Consider the following 23,740-nt stretch of genomic DNA (forward strand, 5'->3'; position numbering starts at 1 on the left):
AAACTAAACAGATTGTAAAAACGATTTTGGTGAAATAGATGGATAAAAGGCTAGTTAGGAGGTTCTTCTCCACACATGTCACACTTGCAAACAAAACGATTTTCAGTTGTTCTTCCGATAAACTATGAATACTCAACGCCCCAAGTTAACCGTGAATTGCACTAATTAACCCTCAGTTTTTCCAGAATTTATCAAGTTGGATGATTGCATACGACAACTCAAAACATTCCCTACAAGTTCCCTACATGAATTGCATAATAGAGATACAAGCAAGAATCATTACGTTCTATGAAAAACATAAGCATTGACGAAGCATTTGTTACTATGAATTGCATGAAACTTATGCTAAGAATTCATTCAACGCGATCGTTTTCAAGCGATCTTCACTACTTGTGATTATAAGATTATAACTATTAGGTGAAACTCCCTCATAATCTAGCATCATATTCATGCATGAAAACTAAGCGTGCACTCTCAATCAACATACATAAATAAGTATCAATCAAATAGATGAACGAATTGAATCCACAACTTATGAAATAACAACTGAATGTAATCGAATCAAATTGCAAGCATGTACATGGTTTCGAATCACCCCCCAACTAAGGGGGTTTAGTTCCTCATACTCACAACACAACGTTTATTGAATTGAAACATCGAAGACATAAGAAAGATTACACCTAAAATGCCAAAGAAGTCCACTTTGAATTCTGCACAGAAAGCTCCTCTTTCTTCTTCTCCTTGTTGCGGCAGAGTTGGTTTAGGGGGTTTTTGGATGGGTTTGGATGACTTTGGATGAGGGAGGATGGTGGAAAACTATCTAGGATAGGTGTAGGGCACGGCTAGGAAGGTTTGGGGTCAGAGAATATGGATTTGGGTGTAGGTTGGGCTCGGCAAAGGTGAGGGACAGGTTCTGGCGTGAATGGAGTTTCTGGATGTGTTTTTGGTTTTTTAGAAGGGAGTTAGGATGGTAGGGTGGTGCGGCAAGGTGCGACAACTTCATAGACCTTGGCCTTTTGTTGAACATTTCCAGACACTACTGGCAAGATTTCTTCATTTTCCTCGACGGAGGTCATCATGACCAACTCCGTTGTAGGTAAAGTGATTGGGATTGTTCCAATCATGATTTGAGTAATGACGGGAACCTTAGTAAGTGGTGATGATGTCACTTTGACAATCTTGCGTCGAGGGACCTTGGTGTCCTTAGATGAAATAGCTCCAAGAAGCTCTCTTGAGATGATTTCAATATTTTCAAGTACACACTCCTTAGAGATCTTCTTCCTAAGAGCTCGTGCTGCTCTCTTCCTTGTGTTCCTTAGGGCGTTCTTGGACGGGCATTTTTTTGGTCCAACCTTGATGACTTTTACAGCCGCCTTGTTTGTCTTTGTTGCTACCTTAGCCTTCACCATGTTGCAGCTAGTTGGTGCTTCATTGATGGTGAAGGAGATTCGGCGACCAGCACGTCCTCCATGTCCAAGTTTGGATGCAGCAGCAGAGAGTTCGTGGAAGTAAATAGTAACTTGTGGCGCCATGCTTCCTTTTTTCTGCAAAAAAGAAAACACATAGCACATTAATTATCTTCAAAATTAGAGATGAAAGGGAAAATGGGTCCCACTGGGCGTGCCAAAAATTATGTTGAGCAAAAATTGTACATAATATGTAAACAAATAATTCACTCGACACAATTTCACCCTCATTCAGTTTTCCGAAAAGGGTTTTATTAATTCGAGTTCGACCCATTCTAGGCTACACGCCTATTAATTACAATCTTTCTTTTGGGAAAGAAATACCCTTTGATTCCAATTCGAAAAAAAAAAAATGTAACTTGAGGAATTTGATGTTTGTTTGATTTTGTGACTGCACATAGGTTGAACCCTAGATTGCCTACGTACCCTCTTGAGGGATCAAGTCACTCGTAGTTCATGAATTTGGTATTTATTTGGATTTGATGCCTTGTGCAGTTTTAGCTCATGCGGGCGAGGAGCATAGTGCCTTATGCAGTTTCAGCTCATGCGGGCGAGGAGCAGGCGAGGAGCATAGTGCCTTATGCAGTTTCAGCTCATGCGGGCGAGGAGCATTTGAAAATTTGATATGGCTTCATGCCATTTGAGACTTTTCTTCGGCTTTGTGTCATTTGAGACTTTGATACGGCTTCGTGCCCCTTTGAAAACTTTTCTTCGGCTTCGTGCCATTTGGTATTCGATAGCAGGAGTGAATTTAGTTTATATAAACCAGGGATTCGTTTCGGTTTCACGGTTGCGTCTAAAATTTGATATTAGACTGCCTACGTATCCTTAACGGAATCAAACCGGCGTAGTTCGTTAAAACTTGATATCATGGTTGTGTCTGAAAATTGATATCAGACTGCCTACGTATCCTTAACGGAATCAAACCAGCGTAGTTCATAATCTTGATTTCATGGTTGTGTCTGAAAATTGATATCAAACTGCCTACGTATCCTTTAACGGAATCAAACCAGCGTAGTTCGTAAAAACTTGATTGACTTTTGAAGCGACTTTATGCCTTCGAGTTTTGACGAGGCTTTGTACCACTTTGAGATTTGATACGGCTTCGGGCCAGTTAACATAGCTTCATGCCACTTGAGATTTTGTTGCGGCTTCATGTCATTTGATATTTGATTTTTCCTTCGACTTTGTGCCATTTAAAGTGGTTTTTGTGCCACTTAAGCGTAGAGAAAAATTAACGGGTTTATTTTTGATAAACCCACTAATATTTTGTTTTTTTTTTCTCTGGCTTGGTACCATTTCTTACTCTATATTTCCTTTTCGTTTGCCCTTTCTTTCTCTAATAGGTTTCTTATGAATTCAATCCTATTTGAAATAGGATTTTGAAAGCATGAAAGCTGGATCCTTTTTTTATTGTGACAAAGACTTGTTTTGACTTGTCTTTCCTTTGTCTTGGGAATCCTATTAGTTTGTCTCCATGCTTTTCATAAAGCCCATAATTTAGATGGGAACCATGACTTTCCTTTGTACTCCACGTGAGTGGCTTTCCTGTTATCAAAGAAAGAAGACCACATCATATCCATCCTTTTATTTTCTTTTATTGGAACTTGATGGCGCCTTGTCCTCTTGTTGCAGTTCCTATTCTTCTATTTATCATGGGGCTTTGAACCATTTAACCCAAATGTCCTTCCAATCTGACAACAAGTTGTATTATTATTTTCTTTATGTAACTTAAGACTTCTAAGTCCAAATAGGACTCGGTTTCAACAAACTCTCTTCCTCTCCATGTGAGAAAACTCCCACGTGAGGTGCAAATTTCATTAGTATTCACGCCTCCTCGCAAGATGTCTTTGGCGATTCCTCATTCTCTTAGCTCTAAAACCTGGTGGTTTTCCTCCAGATGCAGGAAACTATTCCGATATATTTGGGATCCCGTGGATTTCGCTATATTTCAGACTTCTATTTGGATTGAGTATCCGTGGATTTCAGAGTGAGAATGGGTAAGGTTTGTTGGAGTTTAAATTTTTTTGTTCCAATTACTTCGTTTTTCCATTATTTTCTCTTTAAACAGCAAAGTCCCACTTTACGCAGGACACAAGAGTTCTCATCTTCCTGCTGCCCTATTCTTTTGCTTGTGTGCTTCCTCTGCAGATCGAAAACTCAAAACAAAGAGGGGGAAGAAATCGAGCAGGTTACCCATTTTTGTTCTTTATGTTCTGGGTTCGTTTATGTATTTGGAGTGAAATGAAAATGTAGCTGCAATGAGAATTTTATTAATTCTTTCGTGCAGGCATCGCAGACTTGGTTGTTGGATTCTGCATTGAAAACAATTGTTGACCCATGGCTCCAAAGGTGAGATTCTGCATTCAGAATTTTCTTTCTCTTCTTTTGTCTTGTAGCAGTTGTAAGTTTTATATCAATGCTTGGTCAATATTTTTTCGACCCAATGTTTGATCAAACTGATAGTCACCCTTAGGTCCTTCGGTCCTTTAGCTATATATTTAGAAGCTGGCAAATCTTCTTTCTCTTCTTTTGTCTTGTAACAGCTGTAAATCTTGTTTTAATGCCTTTGGTCAAAGTTTTTGACACTGAAAATCTGTTCCATCTTCACGTGGCAAAGAAGGCTTTGAACCTTCTTTTGATTTTTACAGGAACTTTTCTTCCTTTAATCACTCATTTTTGTCAACATATGCACCTTTTCCTTGTTCCCTTGTCTCTTTTATCCAATATGATAGCTATGTGTATGGCTTTTTAAAGAAACAAACTTTTCTTCCTCATCTTCTTCACGTGAATGATTTTTGAGATGTCTCTCCCCTTGGATTTTGAATTCTTCATTTTCTTTGGACTCTTATCCAAATAGTTTTTTTTTTAACAAAAGGCATCCTCCATGTTTTGTACCCGTGGGTAGCAAGAACATAAAACAGAATAATTTCTTCTCTCTTTCTTGTGTTGCATCTTTGTATATGTTATTTCCTTGCTGTCCTATTTCTCGGGACTTAAACTTAGAGCTTTGAAATTGCACTTGACAATCTGGCGAAGGAGTAGACTGTTTAAATTTTGGTTTAAAATTTCACGGGGTGGTCTAGGCCACCCCGAAGAAATTCATGGGATTCTTGGAGATTATCTCTGCTGCAGCTGGGGAGGAAGTCGGTGGATTGTTCAGAGTCTCCACCTCCATTTGATTGGTGAAGTATGCCAAACAAAGAGACAAAGGCCTTATATGCCTTTGCTTGTTTCCCTTTCCTCATTTTTTGTTTCTCTACTGCTTTTCAGTTTTGTGTTTGCTGCTACAATGCTTTTTTATTTGCTGTGGTCTCTGCTCTCATTTTGTTCTTTCTGCAACATAACAAGAGAAAATAATAATTTAAATAGAACTTGTTTCATACCTGGTGATGAATGTTCTTCTTTAAATCTCGACTTGAAAGCACGAAATGGTTGAATAGCTTGCTCTCTTTCCTGGCAGCACCTTGTTGCTTTTGGTATTTTCTCTAAAAGTTGCTCTTATTTTCGGCAGAGTTTCCCCTCTTTTTTCTGTCTCTTCCCCCTTTACTTGCTGCAGGTGATGCTTATTTATAGGCATCCTAGGAAAGCTCTGGAATTTGCTACGTGGGGGAAGTTGGAGGCCATGATCTCCTGCCACTTTTACTTAACCTCTCCCACTAACTTGTGCAGTTTTTTTCACACCCTGCAGAGAATGAGGTTTCTGTGTTGCACGTTTTCTTCCCCCTTTTGTAGGAAGAAATTCATATTTATTATTTTTTTATTTGTTTATTTCTGGATCTTGTTTTGTATGTAAGGCCCATTCTTAACTTTTGGGCTGGTTTACATCTTTGTTTTGCCTTGTAATCTGACCCAATTTGTATGGACTCTATTTCTTTATGTTGTATATTTTTGTTGTTCAACAGATTGCCCCCTCAAGCTTTATGCGTGAAATTGTTTTGAGCGTATAAGGCTTGATATGACCATGTCGAATACTGAGCTTCTGACCAACCTGCATTTTATATTTCAGGGAATGAATGCAGATGGCCAAATTTGTACCCAGCGAGCTGTTGACAAGGCCGGGAAAGAGTTTGCCACGGGTCTAGGGTGCAGGCGTTCTTTTCCGTTGGCTTCACTTAACTACAACTTTTCTTTCAGTGATCCTCCCACTTGGTTTCTTCCTTCCAAAGTGAACTCTGGTCATCTTGATTTCATTCCGGAAGATGGTGCTATCAAAGTTGGTCGGAATCAGGGTTAACTAATTCCATTCAGGAGCTTAAGAAAATGGAAGCTGAAGAATTGCCTGTTAAAGAAGCAGAGGAGGTTGCTCGTGTTCTTCGTCAACAATATGATTCTGGAAGACTTGTTGTTAAGCGTCGTGTGAGTGACCTTGAAGCTTCAATTGAGCGACAGAAGATATTGGATGTAGAACTTCGTCAGTCCTGGATTGATGCGAATGAAGGGCTTCTCCCAGATGTTGTGCGTGCTGAAGCATTGAACAAATCTGCAGAAGAAGGAATTTTGAATTCAATCGCTTCCCTGCTCCACTTTTGCAGCAAACCGGAGTAGGCTTTAAGTTGTTTTCCTTCTGTTTTGCATTTCTGCAATTTGGGATTTTTAAGTTTAGCTTTTCCTTTCTTTTTTTAGCAGACTTTTGAACCAACTTTGACTGATAATAATGGGTTTATTGCGCCCAGTATGTTTGAGATTTATCACATGTTTTGATTGTTTCCTCTGCCCAGTTTATGCTTTGACTGTTCATCCTCCGTGTTCAACTTCTGGATATTTTGTTATCACTTTTATATATAGAAGAGGAAGCCATACTTAGCTCTCCATATATTTCTGACGAGACAAACCGTTCTTTGTATCTTTTGGTTCGAACTTTCTTTTTGAGTTTTAAGCTGTTTTTCCCCTCTTATTAGCAGAGAAACAATCTTGGACGTTTGGAACGAAGGATAGTTGCCGCTGCCACTGCTTGTGGCTAGTGATGCAGTGACCAGCGAAGTTTGGAACAAATGATAGCTGTTGCTGCCAGTGCCTGTGATTCGGTGATGCAACGAAGGTTGCTGTCCCTCCTGTTTGGTTTCAACCTTTCTTATTTTTGCCGAGAGAAAGGAGGAAAAGAGATTCCCTGGAAGTTTGGTTAATGAAGAAGAAAGTTAATCCTCCTAATAATTTTTTTTTGCTGGGAATCGGTGGAACTGGAATTTGTGAAAAATCCCACCGTTTGCTTTGCTTTGGGGAGTGGGAAGGCAAAGCTTCTTTTTATTCCAAAAGCTGAAACATAATGATAAAGGATCCATACACCCATTTTTCATGCCTTTGCCATGCACCTTTTCTGCTTGTTTTTGTATCTTTTCGTAACCAAGCATGCATGATAATTATTGCTTTCAATGTGTTGGACTCATCCCCTTTTTTATCACTCTACGTAGGTGAAACTCACTTTATGCTTTGTCCTTAAACTTTTGCTTGGAAAAAGTTCAAACGAAATCTAGCATATGACTATTTGAACAAATGCTTTTGCCATTCTCAATTTAAAATCGTTTTTAGTGGCTTTTGGCCTTGATAATTACTGAAAATGTTAGCATGTGGCAGTTCAAATAAATGCTAATTCCGTTGAAAAATATAATTTTTGATGAATTATGGCTGCATCTAATTTTGGGGATCAGATTGCCTACGTACCCTGTGAAGGGATCAAGCCAAACGTAGTTCATCCCTTGATTTCGGGAAAGTGATTTTTACGGCTGTATCTAGTAATAAAGCTAGACTACCTACGTACCCCATGAAAGGATCAAGCCGAACGTAGTTCACCCTTTGATTTTGGGAAAATGATTTTTACGACTGTATCTAGTAATAAAGCTAGACTACCTACGTACCCTATGAAGGGATCAAGCCGAACGTAGTTCACCCCTTAATTTTCGGGATTTTGATTTTGATTTTGTTTTTTTTTTTTTTTTTTATATATATGACTGCACCCATTTTTAATGATAGGCTGCCTACGTACCCTTTTTTGAGGGATCAAGTCATACGTAGTTCAGAGGAAAGGATTTTTCCCTTGCTTGTTTCCTCTGCACTTGCTTCTCTCTCGGAGTTTGTTAGGCATTAGCTTGCCCCCTATTCTTTATTTGGGGATTATTGCTTGAGCTCAGTTGATTCGTCACCATTCTCTTCTTTTTCTTCTTAATGGTAACGCAGTTTACTTAAGTTGAGTCACAAACTTCTTCCATGCTTACTTTCTCAATTGTTCCATAAGTTTCATTTTCTGGAAGTGGAGGTGCACTATTGAAAGTCCTGAAGTCGATGCAGGTACAAACCTGTCCATTTTTCTTCTTGATTAGAAAGTAGGTTGGGAATTGTCTGACAGACTTAATAGGCTCGTTATCAGATTCCTTGCTTTTTTCTTTGCTACCAATCGTGTTGACTTGAACAATGTCTTGTACCTCTTCTTGCGCATCGTCATTTTTGTCACGATTTATTGTCACCTTTTGGGTTTTGACTCTCCACTTTTTGCTTTTATGAGACTTCTTAGGTTGAGAGTTGATGATTTTACCAAGTCGTTGGAAGACAGAAATTCGAGGTGGCTTGCTGCTAGATTCTTCTTCAGTCAACATTGCTTTCTCGAGATCAGTAAAGCCTTCAAACTTATGATTATTGGTATTTGAGACAAATGCTTTAAGCATATCATTTTCTTGGTGTACTGTGACGTTGATGGCACTTTTTTTAGCTTTGCACCTCTTCGCTTTTATCTTTAATGGAACCTTTGATGAAGACTCATTTCTTTTGAACGAAACAATGCGACCCTGTCGACCATTATTCCTTTGCAAATTTGTTGAGACTACCAAATTGCCCCCAGGAATCGATTGGTTGATTTTGCGTAGAGGCTTTGTGTAGTTGGTCATGAGTGCTTCAAATGCATTTTGGATTTGTTCCATTGCCTTCTTTTCAGGTTCTCTTCGATCTTGTAATGAACAATTGAGACCTACTTTTCGAGATTTCGGAGTTTTAGAACTCGCGATTTTGACTAGCCTTGATGGCTTTACCCTCTCCATAACTAGTGATCGTGATTCCTTCTGCACCACCTCATTTTTTGTTGGTTGCGAAAAAGTGACTTTTGATTGTTTGTAGAATTTTGCATCTGCGTAATTCACTTCTTCACCCCTAAATGGGTCGGTATCCGCTAGGACTTTTTTGACTTCGCCATTCACCAAAAACTTGAAGCATTGATGGAGTGTAGAAGGAACGACACCATATGTATGAAGCCACGGACGTCCCAATAAAACATTATAAGATGTGTCAGCATCGATTACATGGAAAAGGGCGTCGGAGTACAACTCCCCTATCTCCATTTGTAATGCTATCGATCCCATTGCTTTTTGTCCGACTTGATTGAAGCCTTGAATAGTTAACATTGATGGTGTCAGTTGACGAACATTCATCCCCAGAGCTCGAAGTGTTCGAAGAGGAAGTAGGTTTACTGCTGATCCACAATCAAGCAAGATTCGATTTATTGATGTATCTCCCACTAGTCCACTGACATACAAGGGTCGATTGTGGTATTCGTCTCCAAGTATAAGGTCACTTTCGTCAAATGTGATACTTGCAAGGCAGCAAGCGTAATACTTTGGTGACGTTGTATCCATCTCTGCAAATTTCAAGCTTGTTTCAAATACTTCAGGATTTGTTAAAGCCATGATGAGTGCTTCTCTAAGCTCCTTAGACATTTTTAGAGCATCGTACACACTAAGGAGAGATGGGATGCGCTTAAGATGGTCGACGATGTCGTATTTGCCATCTTGGGACTGTAATACATCTTTTGTATGTCTCTTAGAGGTACTTGCTTTTGTGGTTGAGACTGAAATTTCTACCGTAGGCTCTACAGTGGTAATGACTGGAATTTGTCTTGCACTTGGTTTATCGGAATGTTTGACTGAATCAACTACTTCTTTTCCTTCTTTTCTTGTCAGCAGACGGGATCCTTTGGCCAGAGCGTAGAGTTATTTCATCTACCTCATCATCATTGTGGATTTCACATGAGGTCGTGCGACAATTTTCAATTTCTTCCTCGCCTCCCTTACTCTTAAAAAGTTTTGGAAGGAGGTAGTCTCCAAGGGTTATTGGTGCTCTGAAAGGCTGCTTGTACTCATCATCTTGAAAGACTTTAGGCCTTCTTTGAGTATTCTTCTTCTTTTTCTTTCCATCCTTTGAGGGTGGTCCACTCCATAATTTTCCTTTTGATCGCTTTGTGGAAGAAAGACGTTTAGCAATCTTTTTCACCTTCTTTTCACTGGCGGTTTGCCATTCGTCTTCGGATTCAAGTGATGACGAATCCTCCCAAACATCAAAACTTGGTGCCGTCATGAGCTCATACAGAGTTGGAATTTTTGGATTTCCAGAACGAGGCATACCAGGATAAGCATGGACAACTGTGGTTTCATTATCGACATGGAATCCTACAGGGATTGCCCCTTCTGGTAATGGAGCGGAGGGTGTTGATTTTCCTTCGATCATATTGGACGTTGCCGTCTGATGTTTTGAGGATGAATCCACCTCGATCTCATGCTTGTTGATTTTTTCTTGAATTATATCCTTAAGGATATAACAATCTTCTATCGTATGGCTGATGAGTCGATGATATCGACAATACTTTGGATCATCGGTCTTATTTACTTCAGCAGGACGCTTTGGTTCAGGAAGCGTGATCATCTTTGCTGCAAGGAGTTCGTCGAAGATAGTTCCAACATCTTCATCATCGAAACTATATTTAACTTCTTTTCTTTCCTTAAGCGAAAGCCTCCTCGTCCCTTTGGTTTCTTCTTTTCTTTTTATATTGTCACTTTTCTTGTCTACTTTGACAAATGTCGCCATAGAATCTCCCTTCTTCGACATTCTTTTGTTATCTCCATTCTTAGTGTCTGACTTATTTTCTAAGTCTTGGATCATTTTTCCAATCACATTTTTCTGGGACATTTGCTTTTCCACATTACTTGCTTTAGATACCAACTCGTCGAAAGTTCGAGGCTCTGCAATTCCTACAAATGTTGCAATCTCAGGGATGAGGTTATTGTAACATATTTGCACTGCCGAAAATTCAGAAATCTTTTCCATGCATTGTAGGTTAAGGCTTCTCCATCTTGTGATGAATTCGCTCGCGCTTTCTCCGAGCCTTTGTGTTGTTTGAGCTAAATCCATTAACGTGACCTTTTTCTTTGAACTGACGAATTGAGCTAGAAAAGCTCTTTGCATATCATCCCATGTTATAATAGATCCGGGCTCTAACTGAGTGTACCATGTGAAAGCAGACCCTCTTAGTGACTGAACAAATTGCCGAACCAATAAGGGATCCGACTGCGATGTCTCCCCACAAGCTGAGTAAAAATGAGCTAAATGTTCTTGAGGAGAACCACTTAAACCATCAAATTTATCAAAGCTCGGTTTTTGATACCCTTGGGGAAATGGCACTGTGTCATAGTGAGCTGGATAAGGCTTCCGGTATCCAAGAATTGGTGTTGTTAAAGACATTTGAAATTCACGAATCTTTTCAGCGAAAATTGCATTGATATCTTGATGCGTAATTTGGCTACCGGAACTTTCTCCTTCTGTTTCTTTCTTTGCTCTTTCTCCAGCATTATTTATGCTAGCTTGAGCGGCTAACTGAGCTGCTAAAGTTGCAATTTCAGCTTCCTTATCAGCTACCAAAGTTGCCATTTGTGCTTCTTTTTCCGCTAGTTTTCGTTGCATTTCTAGCAGTTGTTCTTCTATATTTGATGCACCAGTCATCAGAACTTGCATGTTCTCAGATTCGACGTCTTCATTTATCTCCAACCTTTGGAATTGAGTCATTACTCTAGGAATCTCTTCTTGGAAAAAATATTTGTTTCCTCCAAGAATATCTCCAAAGGAAGATGAACTCTCGGGAGAATGGTTTGCCAATACTCGGGCCCTTGCACGTGTGATAGGCCCCTCGAATTGAATGTTGTTACCTTCCTCGACAACTTCATAGGCCTTGGCCTTTTGTTGAACATTTCCAGACACTACTGGCAAGATTTCTTCATTTTCCTCGACGGAGGTCATCATGACCAACTCCGTTGTAGGTAAAGTGATTGGGATTGTTCCAATCATGATTTGAGTAATGACGGGAACCTTAGTAAGTGGTGATGATGTCACTTTGACAATCTTGCGTCGAGGGACCTTGGTGTCCTTAGATGAAATAGCTCCAAGAAGCTCTCTTGAGATGATTTCAATATTTTCAAGTACACACTCCTTAGAGATCTTCTTCCTAAGAGCTCGTGCTGCTCTCTTCCTTGTGTTCCTTAGGGCGTTCTTGGACGGGCATTTTTTTGGTCCAACCTTGATGACTTTTACAGCCGCCTTGTTTGTCTTTGTTGCTACCTTAGCCTTCACCATGTTGCAGCTAGTTGGTGCTTCATTGATGGTGAAGGAGATTCGGCGACCAGCACGTCCTCCATGTCCAAGTTTGGATGCAGCAGCAGAGAGTTCGTGGAAGTAAATAGTAACTTGTGGCGCCATGCTTCCTTTTTTCTGCAAAAAAGAAAACACATAGCACATTAATTATCTTCAAAATTAGAGATGAAAGGGAAAATGGGTCCCACTGGGCGTGCCAAAAATTATGTTGAGCAAAAATTGTACATAATATGTAAACAAATAATTCACTCGACACAATTTCACCCTCATTCAGTTTTCCGAAAAGGGTTTTATTAATTCGAGTTCGACCCATTCTAGGCTACACGCCTATTAATTACAATCTTTCTTTTGGGAAAGAAATACCCTTTGATTCCAATTCGAAAAAAAAAAATGTAACTTGAGGAATTTGATGTTTGTTTGATTTTGTGACTGCACATAGGTTGAACCCTAGATTGCCTACGTACCCTCTTGAGGGATCAAGTCACTCGTAGTTCATGAATTTGGTATTTATTTGGATTTGATGCCTTGTGCAGTTTTAGCTCATGCGGGCGAGGAGCATAGTGCCTTATGCAGTTTCAGCTCATGCGGGCGAGGAGCATAGTGCCTTATGCAGTTTCAGCTCATGCGGGCGAGGAGCATTTGAAAATTTGATATGGCTTCATGCCATTTGAGACTTTTCTTCGGCTTTGTGTCATTTGAGACTTTGATACGGCTTCGTGCCCCTTTGAAAACTTTTCTTCGGCTTCGTGCCATTTGGTATTCGATAGCAGGAGTGAATTTAGTTTATATAAACCAGGGATTCGTTTCGGTTTCACGGTTGCGTCTAAAATTTGATATTAGACTGCCTACGTATCCTTAACGGAATCAAACCGGCGTAGTTCGTTAAAACTTGATATCATGGTTGTGTCTGAAAATTGATATCAGACTGCCTACGTATCCTTAACGGAATCAAACCAGCGTAGTTCATAATCTTGATTTCATGGTTGTGTCTGAAAATTGATATCAAACTGCCTACGTATCCTTTAACGGAATCAAACCAGCGTAGTTCGTAAAAACTTGATTGACTTTTGAAGCGACTTTATGCCTTCGAGTTTTGACGAGGCTTTGTACCACTTTGAGATTTGATACGGCTTCGGGCCAGTTAACATAGCTTCATGCCACTTGAGATTTTGTTGCGGCTTCATGTCATTTGATATTTGATTTTTCCTTCGACTTTGTGCCATTTAAAGTGGTTTTTGTGCCACTTAAGCGTAGAGAAAAATTAACGGGTTTATTTTTGATAAACCCACTAATATTTTGTTTTTTTTTTCTCTGGCTTGGTACCATTTCTTACTCTATATTTCCTTTTCGTTTGCCCTTTCTTTCTCTAATAGGTTTCTTATGAATTCAATCCTATTTGAAATAGGATTTTGAAAGCATGAAAGCTGGATCCTTTTTTTATTGTGACAAAGACTTGTTTTGACTTGTCTTTCCTTTGTCTTGGGAATCCTATTAGTTTGTCTCCATGCTTTTCATAAAGCCCATAATTTAGATGGGAACCATGACTTTCCTTTGTACTCCACGTGAGTGGCTTTCCTGTTATCAAAGAAAGAAGACCACATCATATCCATCCTTTTATTTTCTTTTATTGGAACTTGATGGCGCCTTGTCCTCTTGTTGCAGTTCCTATTCTTCTATTTATCATGGGGCTTTGAACCATTTAACCCAAATGTCCTTCCAATCTGACAACAAGTTGTATTATTATTTTCTTTATGTAACTTAAGACTTCTAAGTCCAAATAGGACTCGGTTTCAACAAACTCTCTTCCTCTCCATGTGAGAAAACTCCCACGTGAGGTGCAAATTTCATTAGTATTCACGCCTCCTCGCAAGATGTCTTTGGCGATTCCTCATTCTCTTAGCTCTAAAACCTGGTGGTTTTCCTCCAGATGCAGGAAACTATTCCGATATATTTGGGATCCCGTGGATTTCGCTATATTTCAGACTTCTATTTGGATTGAGTATCCGTGGATTTCAGAGTGAGAATGGGTAAGGTTTGTTGGAGTTTAAATTTTTTTGTTCCAATTACTTCGTTTTTCCATTATTTTCTCTTTAAACAGCAAAGTCCCACTTTACGCAGGACACAAGAGTTCTCATCTTCCTGCTGCCCTATTCTTTTGCTTGTGTGCTTCCTCTGCAGATCGAAAACTCAAAACAAAGAGGGGGAAGAAATCGAGCAGGTTACCCATTTTTGTTCTTTATGTTCTGGGTTCGTTTATGTATTTGGAGTGAAATGAAAATGTAGCTGCAATGAGAATTTTATTAATTCTTTCGTGCAGGCATCGCAGACTTGGTTGTTGGATTCTGCATTGAAAACAATTGTTGACCCATGGCTCCAAAGGTGAGATTCTGCATTCAGAATTTTCTTTCTCTTCTTTTGTCTTGTAGCAGTTGTAAGTTTTATATCAATGCTTGGTCAATATTTTTTCGACCCAATGTTTGATCAAACTGATAGTCACCCTTAGGTCCTTCGGTCCTTTAGCTATATATTTAGAAGCTGGCAAATCTTCTTTCTCTTCTTTTGTCTTGTAACAGCTGTAAATCTTGTTTTAATGCCTTTGGTCAAAGTTTTTGACACTGAAAATCTGTTCCATCTTCACGTGGCAAAGAAGGCTTTGAACCTTCTTTTGATTTTTACAGGAACTTTTCTTCCTTTAATCACTCATTTTTGTCAACATATGCACCTTTTCCTTGTTCCCTTGTCTCTTTTATCCAATATGATAGCTATGTGTATGGCTTTTTAAAGAAACAAACTTTTCTTCCTCATCTTCTTCACGTGAATGATTTTTGAGATGTCTCTCCCCTTGGATTTTGAATTCTTCATTTTCTTTGGACTCTTATCCAAATAGTTTTTTTTTTAACAAAAGGCATCCTCCATGTTTTGTACCCGTGGGTAGCAAGAACATAAAACAGAATAATTTCTTCTCTCTTTCTTGTGTTGCATCTTTGTATATGTTATTTCCTTGCTGTCCTATTTCTCGGGACTTAAACTTAGAGCTTTGAAATTGCACTTGACAATCTGGCGAAGGAGTAGACTGTTTAAATTTTGGTTTAAAATTTCACGGGGTGGTCTAGGCCACCCCGAAGAAATTCATGGGATTCTTGGAGATTATCTCTGCTGCAGCTGGGGAGGAAGTCGGTGGATTGTTCAGAGTCTCCACCTCCATTTGATTGGTGAAGTATGCCAAACAAAGAGACAAAGGCCTTATATGCCTTTGCTTGTTTCCCTTTCCTCATTTTTTGTTTCTCTACTGCTTTTCAGTTTTGTGTTTGCTGCTACAATGCTTTTTTATTTGCTGTGGTCTCTGCTCTCATTTTGTTCTTTCTGCAACATAACAAGAGAAAATAATAATTTAAATAGAACTTGTTTCATACCTGGTGATGAATGTTCTTCTTTAAATCTCGACTTGAAAGCACGAAATGGTTGAATAGCTTGCTCTCTTTCCTGGCAGCACCTTGTTGCTTTTGGTATTTTCTCTAAAAGTTGCTCTTATTTTCGGCAGAGTTTCCCCTCTTTTTTCTGTCTCTTCCCCCTTTACTTGCTGCAGGTGATGCTTATTTATAGGCATCCTAGGAAAGCTCTGGAATTTGCTACGTGGGGGAAGTTGGAGGCCATGATCTCCTGCCACTTTTACTTAACCTCTCCCACTAACTTGTGCAGTTTTTTTCACACCCTGCAGAGAATGAGGTTTCTGTGTTGCACGTTTTCTTCCCCCTTTTGTAGGAAGAAATTCATATTTATTATTTTTTTATTTGTTTATTTCTGGATCTTGTTTTGTATGTAAGGCCCATTCTTAACTTTTGGGCTGGTTTACATCTTTGTTTTGCCTTGTAGTCTGACCCAATTTGTATGGACTCTATTTCTTTATGTTGTATATTTTTGTTGTTCAACAGTGGTAACTACTAAACAACTTCATCTTGAATACGTGTTATGCAATTCAATGAAATGTTTTGAATGAAATTGGCATGAGTTCTAGCATTTGGAACTAAAGTGATGAAACGCATTCTAAGTAACAACCAAGCAAAGAATAATGAGATCATGCAACGACTTTAGAAAACAAGAATGCACAGATTTTAACTCTCCAAATAAAGTTTAGGCTCAAATCTCTCAGGGATGTAGCGTTAGTTTGAGTTCCTTCCTTCAAGCATGTTACAAAAACTAATTTTTTTTCCTTTATGATTACATGTGAATTCATAAGTTATAACCACAACCAAGCATAAACCAAGAGTAAATCAAACTTTCATCCATGTTTATAACTCTCTTTAACAGTCATGCAATTAAAAACCGAATCCTCATCATTGTGTTGGAAGGTACCCTAAGACACAAACAACCACAAAAACAACTCTTTTTGGGTTTTTTTTTTAAAACAAATTTTCAAATTTTTATGGGATTTTCGGATTTTTGAATCAAAACACATTAAAACACACCAAAACAGCTTAAAAACACCTAAAAACAGCAAGAAACAACATTGGGAAGTATGAGTGAGAAAACCCTACGAATTTGCATCAAAACACTTTGGTTACCCCCCCACACTGAAACCAAACATTGTCCTCAATGTTTCAAGCATAGACTCACACAAAAACACATAAACAAAACAAACAAACACTACACAAACTAAACATGGCAGAAACGAAATAAACAACAAAGAGAAGGGTTTAGGAACGCAAATCTGGAATTGGAGTGCTCTCTAGGTCTTCCTTTGTCGAATGCATGGGTTGCCTCCCACGAAGCGCTTGCTTTAACGTCTTCCAGCCGGACGGTACCTCCGTTTAAGCTTGACTATGTGCCACGGCATGGAGGGGTACCTCCTCCACGACATGCTCCTCAAACATCTCGTAATAGGGCTTCAATCGATGCCCATTCACTTTGAATTCTTGTTGCGTCCTTGCACTCTTGATTTGCACTGCACCATGAGGGAAAACATTAGTGACAATAAAAGGACCAACCCATTTGGAACGCAACTTACCCGGAAACAACCGAAGGCGAGAATTGAACAACAACACTTTCTGCCCAATAGAGAACGTCTTGGCACGAATCATCTTGTCATGGAATGCCTTCGTTTTCTCCTTGTAAATCCGGGCATTCTCATAAGCTTCATGTCGGATTTCCTCAAGCTCGCACAATTGGAGCTTCCTATGTAAACCTGCGGCATCAAGGTCCAAATTAAACGTTTTGATGGCCCAGTGTGCACGATGCTCTAACTCGACGGGAAGATGGCATGGCTTCCCATAGATGAGCCGAAAAGGTGACATCCCAATGGGGGTTTTGTAGGCAGTGCGATACGCCCACAATGCATCGTTTAAGCGCAAACTCCAATCCTTCCTCGTAGGCCCCACGGTCTTCTCAATAATTTGCTTGATTTCCCTATTCGAAACCTCGGCTTGCCCGCTCGTTTGAGGATGATAAGGTGTGGCCACCTTATGCGTGACATTGTATTTCTTGAGCAACGCCTCGATGGTTCGATTACAAAAATGGGAACCTCCATCACTGATGAGCACGCGTGGCATTCCGAACCTTGCAAAAATGTTAGTTTTCACAAAATCTGCAACCACTCGAGAATCGTTAGTTCGGGTGGCTTTTGCTTCCACCCACTTCGACACATAATCCACAGCAAGTAATATATAAAGAAATCCATGTGACGAAGGAAAGGGACCCATAAAATCAATACCCCAAACATCAAATATTTCAACACTAAAAATGGGGGTTTGCGGCATTTGTTGTTTAGGACCTATATTGCCCGTTCTTTGGCATCTATCACAAGACATGCAAAATGTTCTAGCATCCCTAAAGATGGTAGGCCAATAGAAACCACATTCTAATACCTTAAGTGTTGTTCTATTAGTGCCAAAGTGTCCCCCACAAGCATAAGTGTGACAAAATGTTAGAATAGCATTAAACTCAGAATCGTGCACACACCTACGTATAACTTGGTCAGGGCAATATTTCCATAAATACGGGTCATCCCACACATAAAACCGTGCCTCTTTCTTCAATTTATCACCTTGGTGTTTAAGTAATTCCCTAGGAACATGTTTAGACACCAAATAATTCACCAAATCAGCATACCACGGTTCACTTACCTTGACGGACATCAGTTGCTCATCTGGGAATGTCTCCATGATAGGTACGGCATCCTCCTCATGTACCATACGGCTCAAGTGGTCAGCCACCACGTTTTCACTTCCCTTCTTGTCCCGGATTTCGATATCGAACTCTTGGAGAAGAAGCATCCAACGAATGAGTCGTGGTTTGGCCTCCTTCTTGGTGAACAAATACTTCAATGCTGCATGTCAGTATAAATAATAACTTTAGTACCAAGCAAATAAGAACGGAATTTATCTAAAGCAAATACAACAGCTAGAAGTTCTTTTTCAGTGGTGGAATAATTCAATTGTGCATCATTTAAAGTCCGAGAGGCATAATAGATAGCATGCGGCCTCTTGTGCTTCCTTTGCCCCAAAACAGCTCCTAATGCATAATCGGAAGCGTCGCACATAAGCTCAAAAGGAAGGCTCCAATCCGGTGGAATTATGATAGGGGCCGAAGTTAGCATGTCCTTTAGGTGATTGAACGCCTTCTCACACTCCTTGTTGAAGTCAAACGCCACATCTTTCTGGAGGAGACGGCAAAGAGGATTAGAGATCTTGGAGAAGTCCTTGATAAATCGCCTATAAAATCCTGCATGACCAAGAAACGAACGAACCTCTCGAACCGAAGTAGGAGAGGGTAAGTAGCGTACAAGATCTATTTTCGATTTATCCACTTCAATTCCTCTTTCTGAAACAATATGCCCTAGAACTATGCCTTGTCTAACCATAAAGTGACATTTTTCCCAATTAAGCACTAGGTTAGTTTCTACACATCGTTTCAAAATTAGTGTGAGATTTTCCAAACATCCATCAAATGAATCACCAAACACACTGAAATCATCCATAAATACCTCAATAATCTTTTCCACAAAATCTGAAAAGATACTCACCATACACCTTTGAAATGTGGCCGGAGCATTGCATAACCCAAAAGGCATGCGACGATAAGCAAAAGTACCAAAGGGGCATGTGAAAGTTGTCTTTTCTTGGTCATCCGGCGCTATGACAATCTGATTATATCCAGAATAACCATCAAGGAAACAATAAAAAGAATGACCGGCTAACCTTTCAAGCATTTGATCAATGAATGGCAAAGGGAAGTGGTCCTTCCTTGTGGTGGCGTTGAGCTTCCTATAATCAATGCACACTCGCCAACCTGTTTGGATACGGGTTGGCACAAGCTCATTCTCGGCATTCTTTACCACGGTCACTCCGGACTTCTTTGGAACACATTGCACCGGTGACACCCAACGACTATCAGAGATCGGATAAATCACTCCACAATCAAGAAGTTTGATAATCTCCTTTTTCACAACTTCCATCATTGGAGGGTTGAGACGGCGCTGAGCCTCTCGAGTTGGTTTAGCCCCCTCCTCTAAAAGTATGCGATGCATGCACGTAGTGGGGCTAATTCCCCTAATATCGGCCAAAGTCCACCCAATGGCCGTCTTGTGCTCTTTCAACACTCGGATCAACTTTTCCTCCTCTATGGCCGTGAGTGATGAAGAGACAATGACGGGCAATGTCTCGTTGTCTCCCAGAAAAACGTACTTTAAATGATCGGGTAACGGTTTAAGCTCAAGTACGGGTGCCTGAATCACTGAGGGTAACATCTTATTAGTGGAAACTGGAATTGAAATTGGGTTAGAAGGCTTACCATGGTGTTGAGGGAGTGACTCAAGGGCAGCCACTATCTCGGCCTCATCCTCACTTCTAGGCACGGCAACACCATTTTTGTGCCCAATTCCTTGTGCAATTGTCGTTTCAAGTGTATCCCTCTCCAAACAATCGAGAAAATCCTGCGCCAAATCATCAATTATATCAATAGAAAAGCAAGAATGATCGTCCTTAGGAAATTTAATACTTTCAGAAAGATTAAAATCAATGACTTCCCCATCAAATTCCATCGTTAAAGTTCCTTTAAAAACATCTATCTTGGTGCGGGCTGTTTTCATGAAGGGCCTCCCTAATAGAATCGGCAATGGGGTAGAATGGGGTGAATCCTCCATGTCAAGCACGTAAAAGTCCGCTGGAAAAATCAAATTACCAACCTGCACCAAAACATCTTCCAAAACACCCTTTGGGTATGCATTAGAACGATCGGCTAATTGAATTATCACACCATCATTTTTAAGCTCACCTAAGTTCATAGATGCATAAATCGAGTATGGCATGACATTAATCGAAGCCCCTAAGTCTAACATGCATTGTTCAAACTTAGTATTACCAATAACGCACGGAATTGTAAAACTACCCGGATCTTTGCATTTAGGGGGTAATTTCCTTTGTAACACAGCAGAGACGTTTTCACTTACTTGGACCACCTCTTTGTTCGAAATCCTTCTCCTTGTTGTACAAAGTTCTTTTAAGAACTTAGCATACCTCGGGACTTGCTTAATCGCATCAAGGAGCGGGATATTGACTTGAACTTTCCGAAAGGTCTCTAGAATATCCTTCTCGGCTTCTTCCTTCTTTGATTGCCTAAACCTGCCAGGAAAGGGCACATTTAGTGGAATAGAACTAGAAAGAGTCGAATTGGGACTTACCTTGGTGGTTGGGGACGGTTTAGGAGGACTAGGTGGTGGCGGCAAGGTTTGGTCATCCTTGGCCGTGGGCTTTGCTCCCTGTGCTTCCTCTTTCAGCATCTTGTCCTCCTCGTCTTGACTTGATTTGGATGTATTTGAGTCCGCTCCAACCTGTTTACCACTTCTCAACATGATGGCCTTAGCGGTTTCAAATCCTCCCTTCGGGTTCACAACGGTTGAACTAGGCAATCTACCTTGCTCTCTAATTTGCCCCATAAACTCGGCAATTTGACCCATTTGCTTCTCCAAATTATCCACCCGTTTGTCTTGGATTTGTCTCTCCTTATTTTGAGTTTGTACTTCCTGCGTCAAAGTAGTAAGTAACTTAACAACTTGATCATTATCCAAAGACGTACCTGAGGTTGGTGGGGCGGTTTGCACTTGGTTTTGATTGGGGACAAATGGCTTTGTATAAAAGCCCGGTGGTTGCTGCCTAAATCCTCCTTGTTGTTGGGGTTGTTGAGGATCCCGCCATTTGAAATTCGGATGGTCCCTCCACCCCGGATTGTAGGAATTAGAGTATGGATCATGGCGTGGTTGATTTTGGTTCCCAAAACCCACGGCATTGGCAGCTTCCCAACCCCCATTCTCAATCAATTGAGGGCATTGATCATTGGCATGTCCTTGCATCGAGCACACGCCACACACACTTGGTCCATGAATCTTCATTCCCTCGGCTAACTGAGAAACAATAGAAGTAAGGTTAGCTAATTGGGATTGAATCTCGGGCATAGAACTTACCTCATTCACTTGTGGCCGTGGGGGGTCCCTTTGTCCAACACCTTCGTATTGTTGTGCATTATGTGCTCGGTTGGCAATTAGAACTTTTGCAGCCCCCGGAGTCTTATCCACCAACGCTCCTCCCGCCGAGGCATCAAGCATTTGGCGTTCCATGGGAAGGAGTCCTTCGTAGAAATATTGAATGAGTAGCTCCTCCTTCATTTGATGCTGTGGACAAGAAGCAACAAGTGATTTAAAACGTTCATAATAAGAAGGAAACGATTCACCTGGGTTTTGTTGGATGCCACTAATCCGTTTCCTCAAGAGAATGACTCTTGAAGTTGGGAAAAACTTCTCCAAGAACGCTCTTTTCATACTATCCCAAGATGTAACCGTTCCGGATGCTAACTCGTAAAGCCAATCTTTCGCCTTTTCCAAAAGTGAGAATGGAAAGGCCTTCATCATCAGAATACTCCCGTCAACATTGATGGGTGTCATGCTCGAACAAACAACCTCGAACTCCTTGAGATGCTTGTTGGGATCTTCCATGGAAAGCCCATGGTATTTCGGAATGTGGTGCAACAAGCTTGACTTCAACTCAAATTCGTCGGTCTTGCCTTGGGCAGCCGCGGGGTATTGAATGCATAATGGTGCGGCATTGGTCAACCCCGAGGCCGAAAGCTCTTTGATGGTCCGATTATCCGCGGCCATAACTTCTTCTTCCTCTTCTTCAAACTCAGATTCGGCCTCTGAACTTGAACTAGGTTCACTAGGTTCGGGATGCCTCCTCTTTCTTCTCAAATCACGTTCAAAATCGTCGTTAAAGTCCAAGATGTTTGCATGCACAGTTTGAGAACTCCGCGTCATGCACTAGTACCTACACCAAGAAAACAAAACAAAATCAGAAAACTAGGTAAATTAAATCAAGACACACGGCAACAACACAAGGGATTAGCAATTTTGCTAATCCCCGGCAACGGCGCCAAAATTTGATGTGAAAATTAACTTGACACACAAATTAAACCCTATGGATGACAATTGTAGTATATGAGCAAATAGGGATCGTTCTAACCGGGGATTAACTAGGGATGCTAATCAATGTAAAACTGACTCAAGAACATAAAAATATAATGTAGAACACTAAACTAGACTCAATTAATGCAAAACTAGGGTTTAAAACACCTAAACAAACTAAAAACTCAAAACAGCAACTAGAAGGCTCAAAACTGCCTAAAAACCACTTTCTGGGCAGTTTTGAGCCTTCTAGTTGCTGTTTTGAGTTTTTAGTTTGTTTAGGTGTGTTAAACCCTAGTTTTGCATTAATTGAGTCTAGTTTAGTGTTCTACATTATATTTTTATGTTCTTGAGTCAGTTTTACATTGATTAGCATCCCTAGTTAATCCCCGGCAACGGCGCCAAAATTTGATGTGAAAATTAACTTGACACACAAATTAAACCCTATGGATGACAATTGTAGTATATGAGCAAATAGGGATCGTTCTAACCGGGGATTAACTAGGGATGCTAATCAATGTAAAACTGACTCAAGAACATAAAAATATAATGTAGAACACTAAACTAGACTCAATTAATGCAAAACTAGGGTTTAAAACACCTAAACAAACTAAAAACTCAAAACAGCAACTAGAAGGCTCAAAACTGCCTAAAAACCACTTTCTGGGCAGTTTTGAGCACCTACACTACTTTGGACGAATTTGGACTATGACTTGACTCAAAACACTTAGAAACACAACTAAATGGATTTCTAACTAATCTAACACTTTAAAATAGATGGGGGAATGATTTTGACGAAATTAAAACTTTAAAACTCAAACTTTAAAAACAAATGTAAAGCAAAACAGATTGTGATTAAATAGAATGGTGAGAAGCTAGTTAGAGGGTTCCTAGGTGCGGCAGAGATTAGGGAAATCAGATTTGGAAATGGGCTAGGGTTTAGGTGCGGCATTAAGTGAGGATCCAAGATGAATTGGGCTAGGAGGATGCGGCCTTGTCCAAGAGGTAGGGATGGGTCGTCTAGAAGCCCAAAGCCAAGAATAGAAACTCTCGAAAATGGAAACCTCCAAGAATAGAAACTTCCAACTTTAGAAACTTTAGTTGCCAATTCCGACTTCTTTGTTCTTCACTTTCATTTCTTCATTTCTTACGCTCCCTTGACCTTCAAACTCGTCCATTCCTTGTTCCAAGCATGTACTTTTCAATCCAAGCTCACTTTTGCTCTAAAATGCTCCATTTTGCCATCTTTTATGTCATATGCCCTTTGAACCTGAAAACACATGAAAGTAGCTCAAAAGACTACTTTAACTAAGAAAACATAACGAAAATGCATAAGAACTAGCTAACTAAGGCGCATAAATATGCTCCTATCAGCTTATGTGCGACGCTTCCGATTATGCATTAGGAGCTGTTTTGGGGCAAAGGA

At 40.1% G+C, this 23,740-nt stretch overlaps 1 protein-coding gene and 2 long non-coding RNA genes across 4 annotated transcripts in view; all 3 read left to right on the top strand.

Annotated features, from left to right (window-relative positions):
- LOC126618134 (uncharacterized) overlaps positions 1 to 1,512 on the top strand; it is a 149,720-nt gene extending 148,208 nt beyond the window's left edge. Inside the window, exon 4 of the mRNA XM_050286229.1 lies at positions 1,370 to 1,512. Coding sequence (XP_050142186.1) covers positions 1,370 to 1,512 — 143 coding nt within the window. The remainder of the gene's footprint in view (positions 1 to 1,369) is intronic.
- A 1,570-nt stretch (positions 1,513 to 3,082) lies between these two features.
- On the top strand, positions 3,083 to 6,762 carry LOC126619472 (uncharacterized). 2 transcript variants are annotated; one of them, XR_007622061.1, is made up of 5 exons: positions 3,083 to 3,274; positions 3,367 to 3,466; positions 3,558 to 3,657; positions 3,757 to 5,165; positions 5,476 to 6,762. It is a non-coding gene; the product is annotated as an uncharacterized LOC126619472 (long non-coding RNA). The 2 variants fall into 2 exon arrangements; XR_007622060.1 differs by having other exon boundaries at positions 3,084 to 3,466.
- Positions 6,763 to 13,509: 6,747 nt separating this feature from the next.
- LOC126619475 (uncharacterized) lies at positions 13,510 to 15,796 on the top strand. The gene is made up of 3 exons (XR_007622065.1): positions 13,510 to 13,894; positions 13,986 to 14,085; positions 14,185 to 15,796. It is a non-coding gene; the product is annotated as an uncharacterized LOC126619475 (long non-coding RNA).
- Positions 15,797 to 23,740: the final 7,944 nt, after the last annotated feature.

This window comes from Malus sylvestris, chromosome 4 (assembly GCF_916048215.2).
Source record: "Malus sylvestris chromosome 4, drMalSylv7.2, whole genome shotgun sequence".
NCBI lineage: Eukaryota > Viridiplantae > Streptophyta > Magnoliopsida > Rosales > Rosaceae > Malus > Malus sylvestris.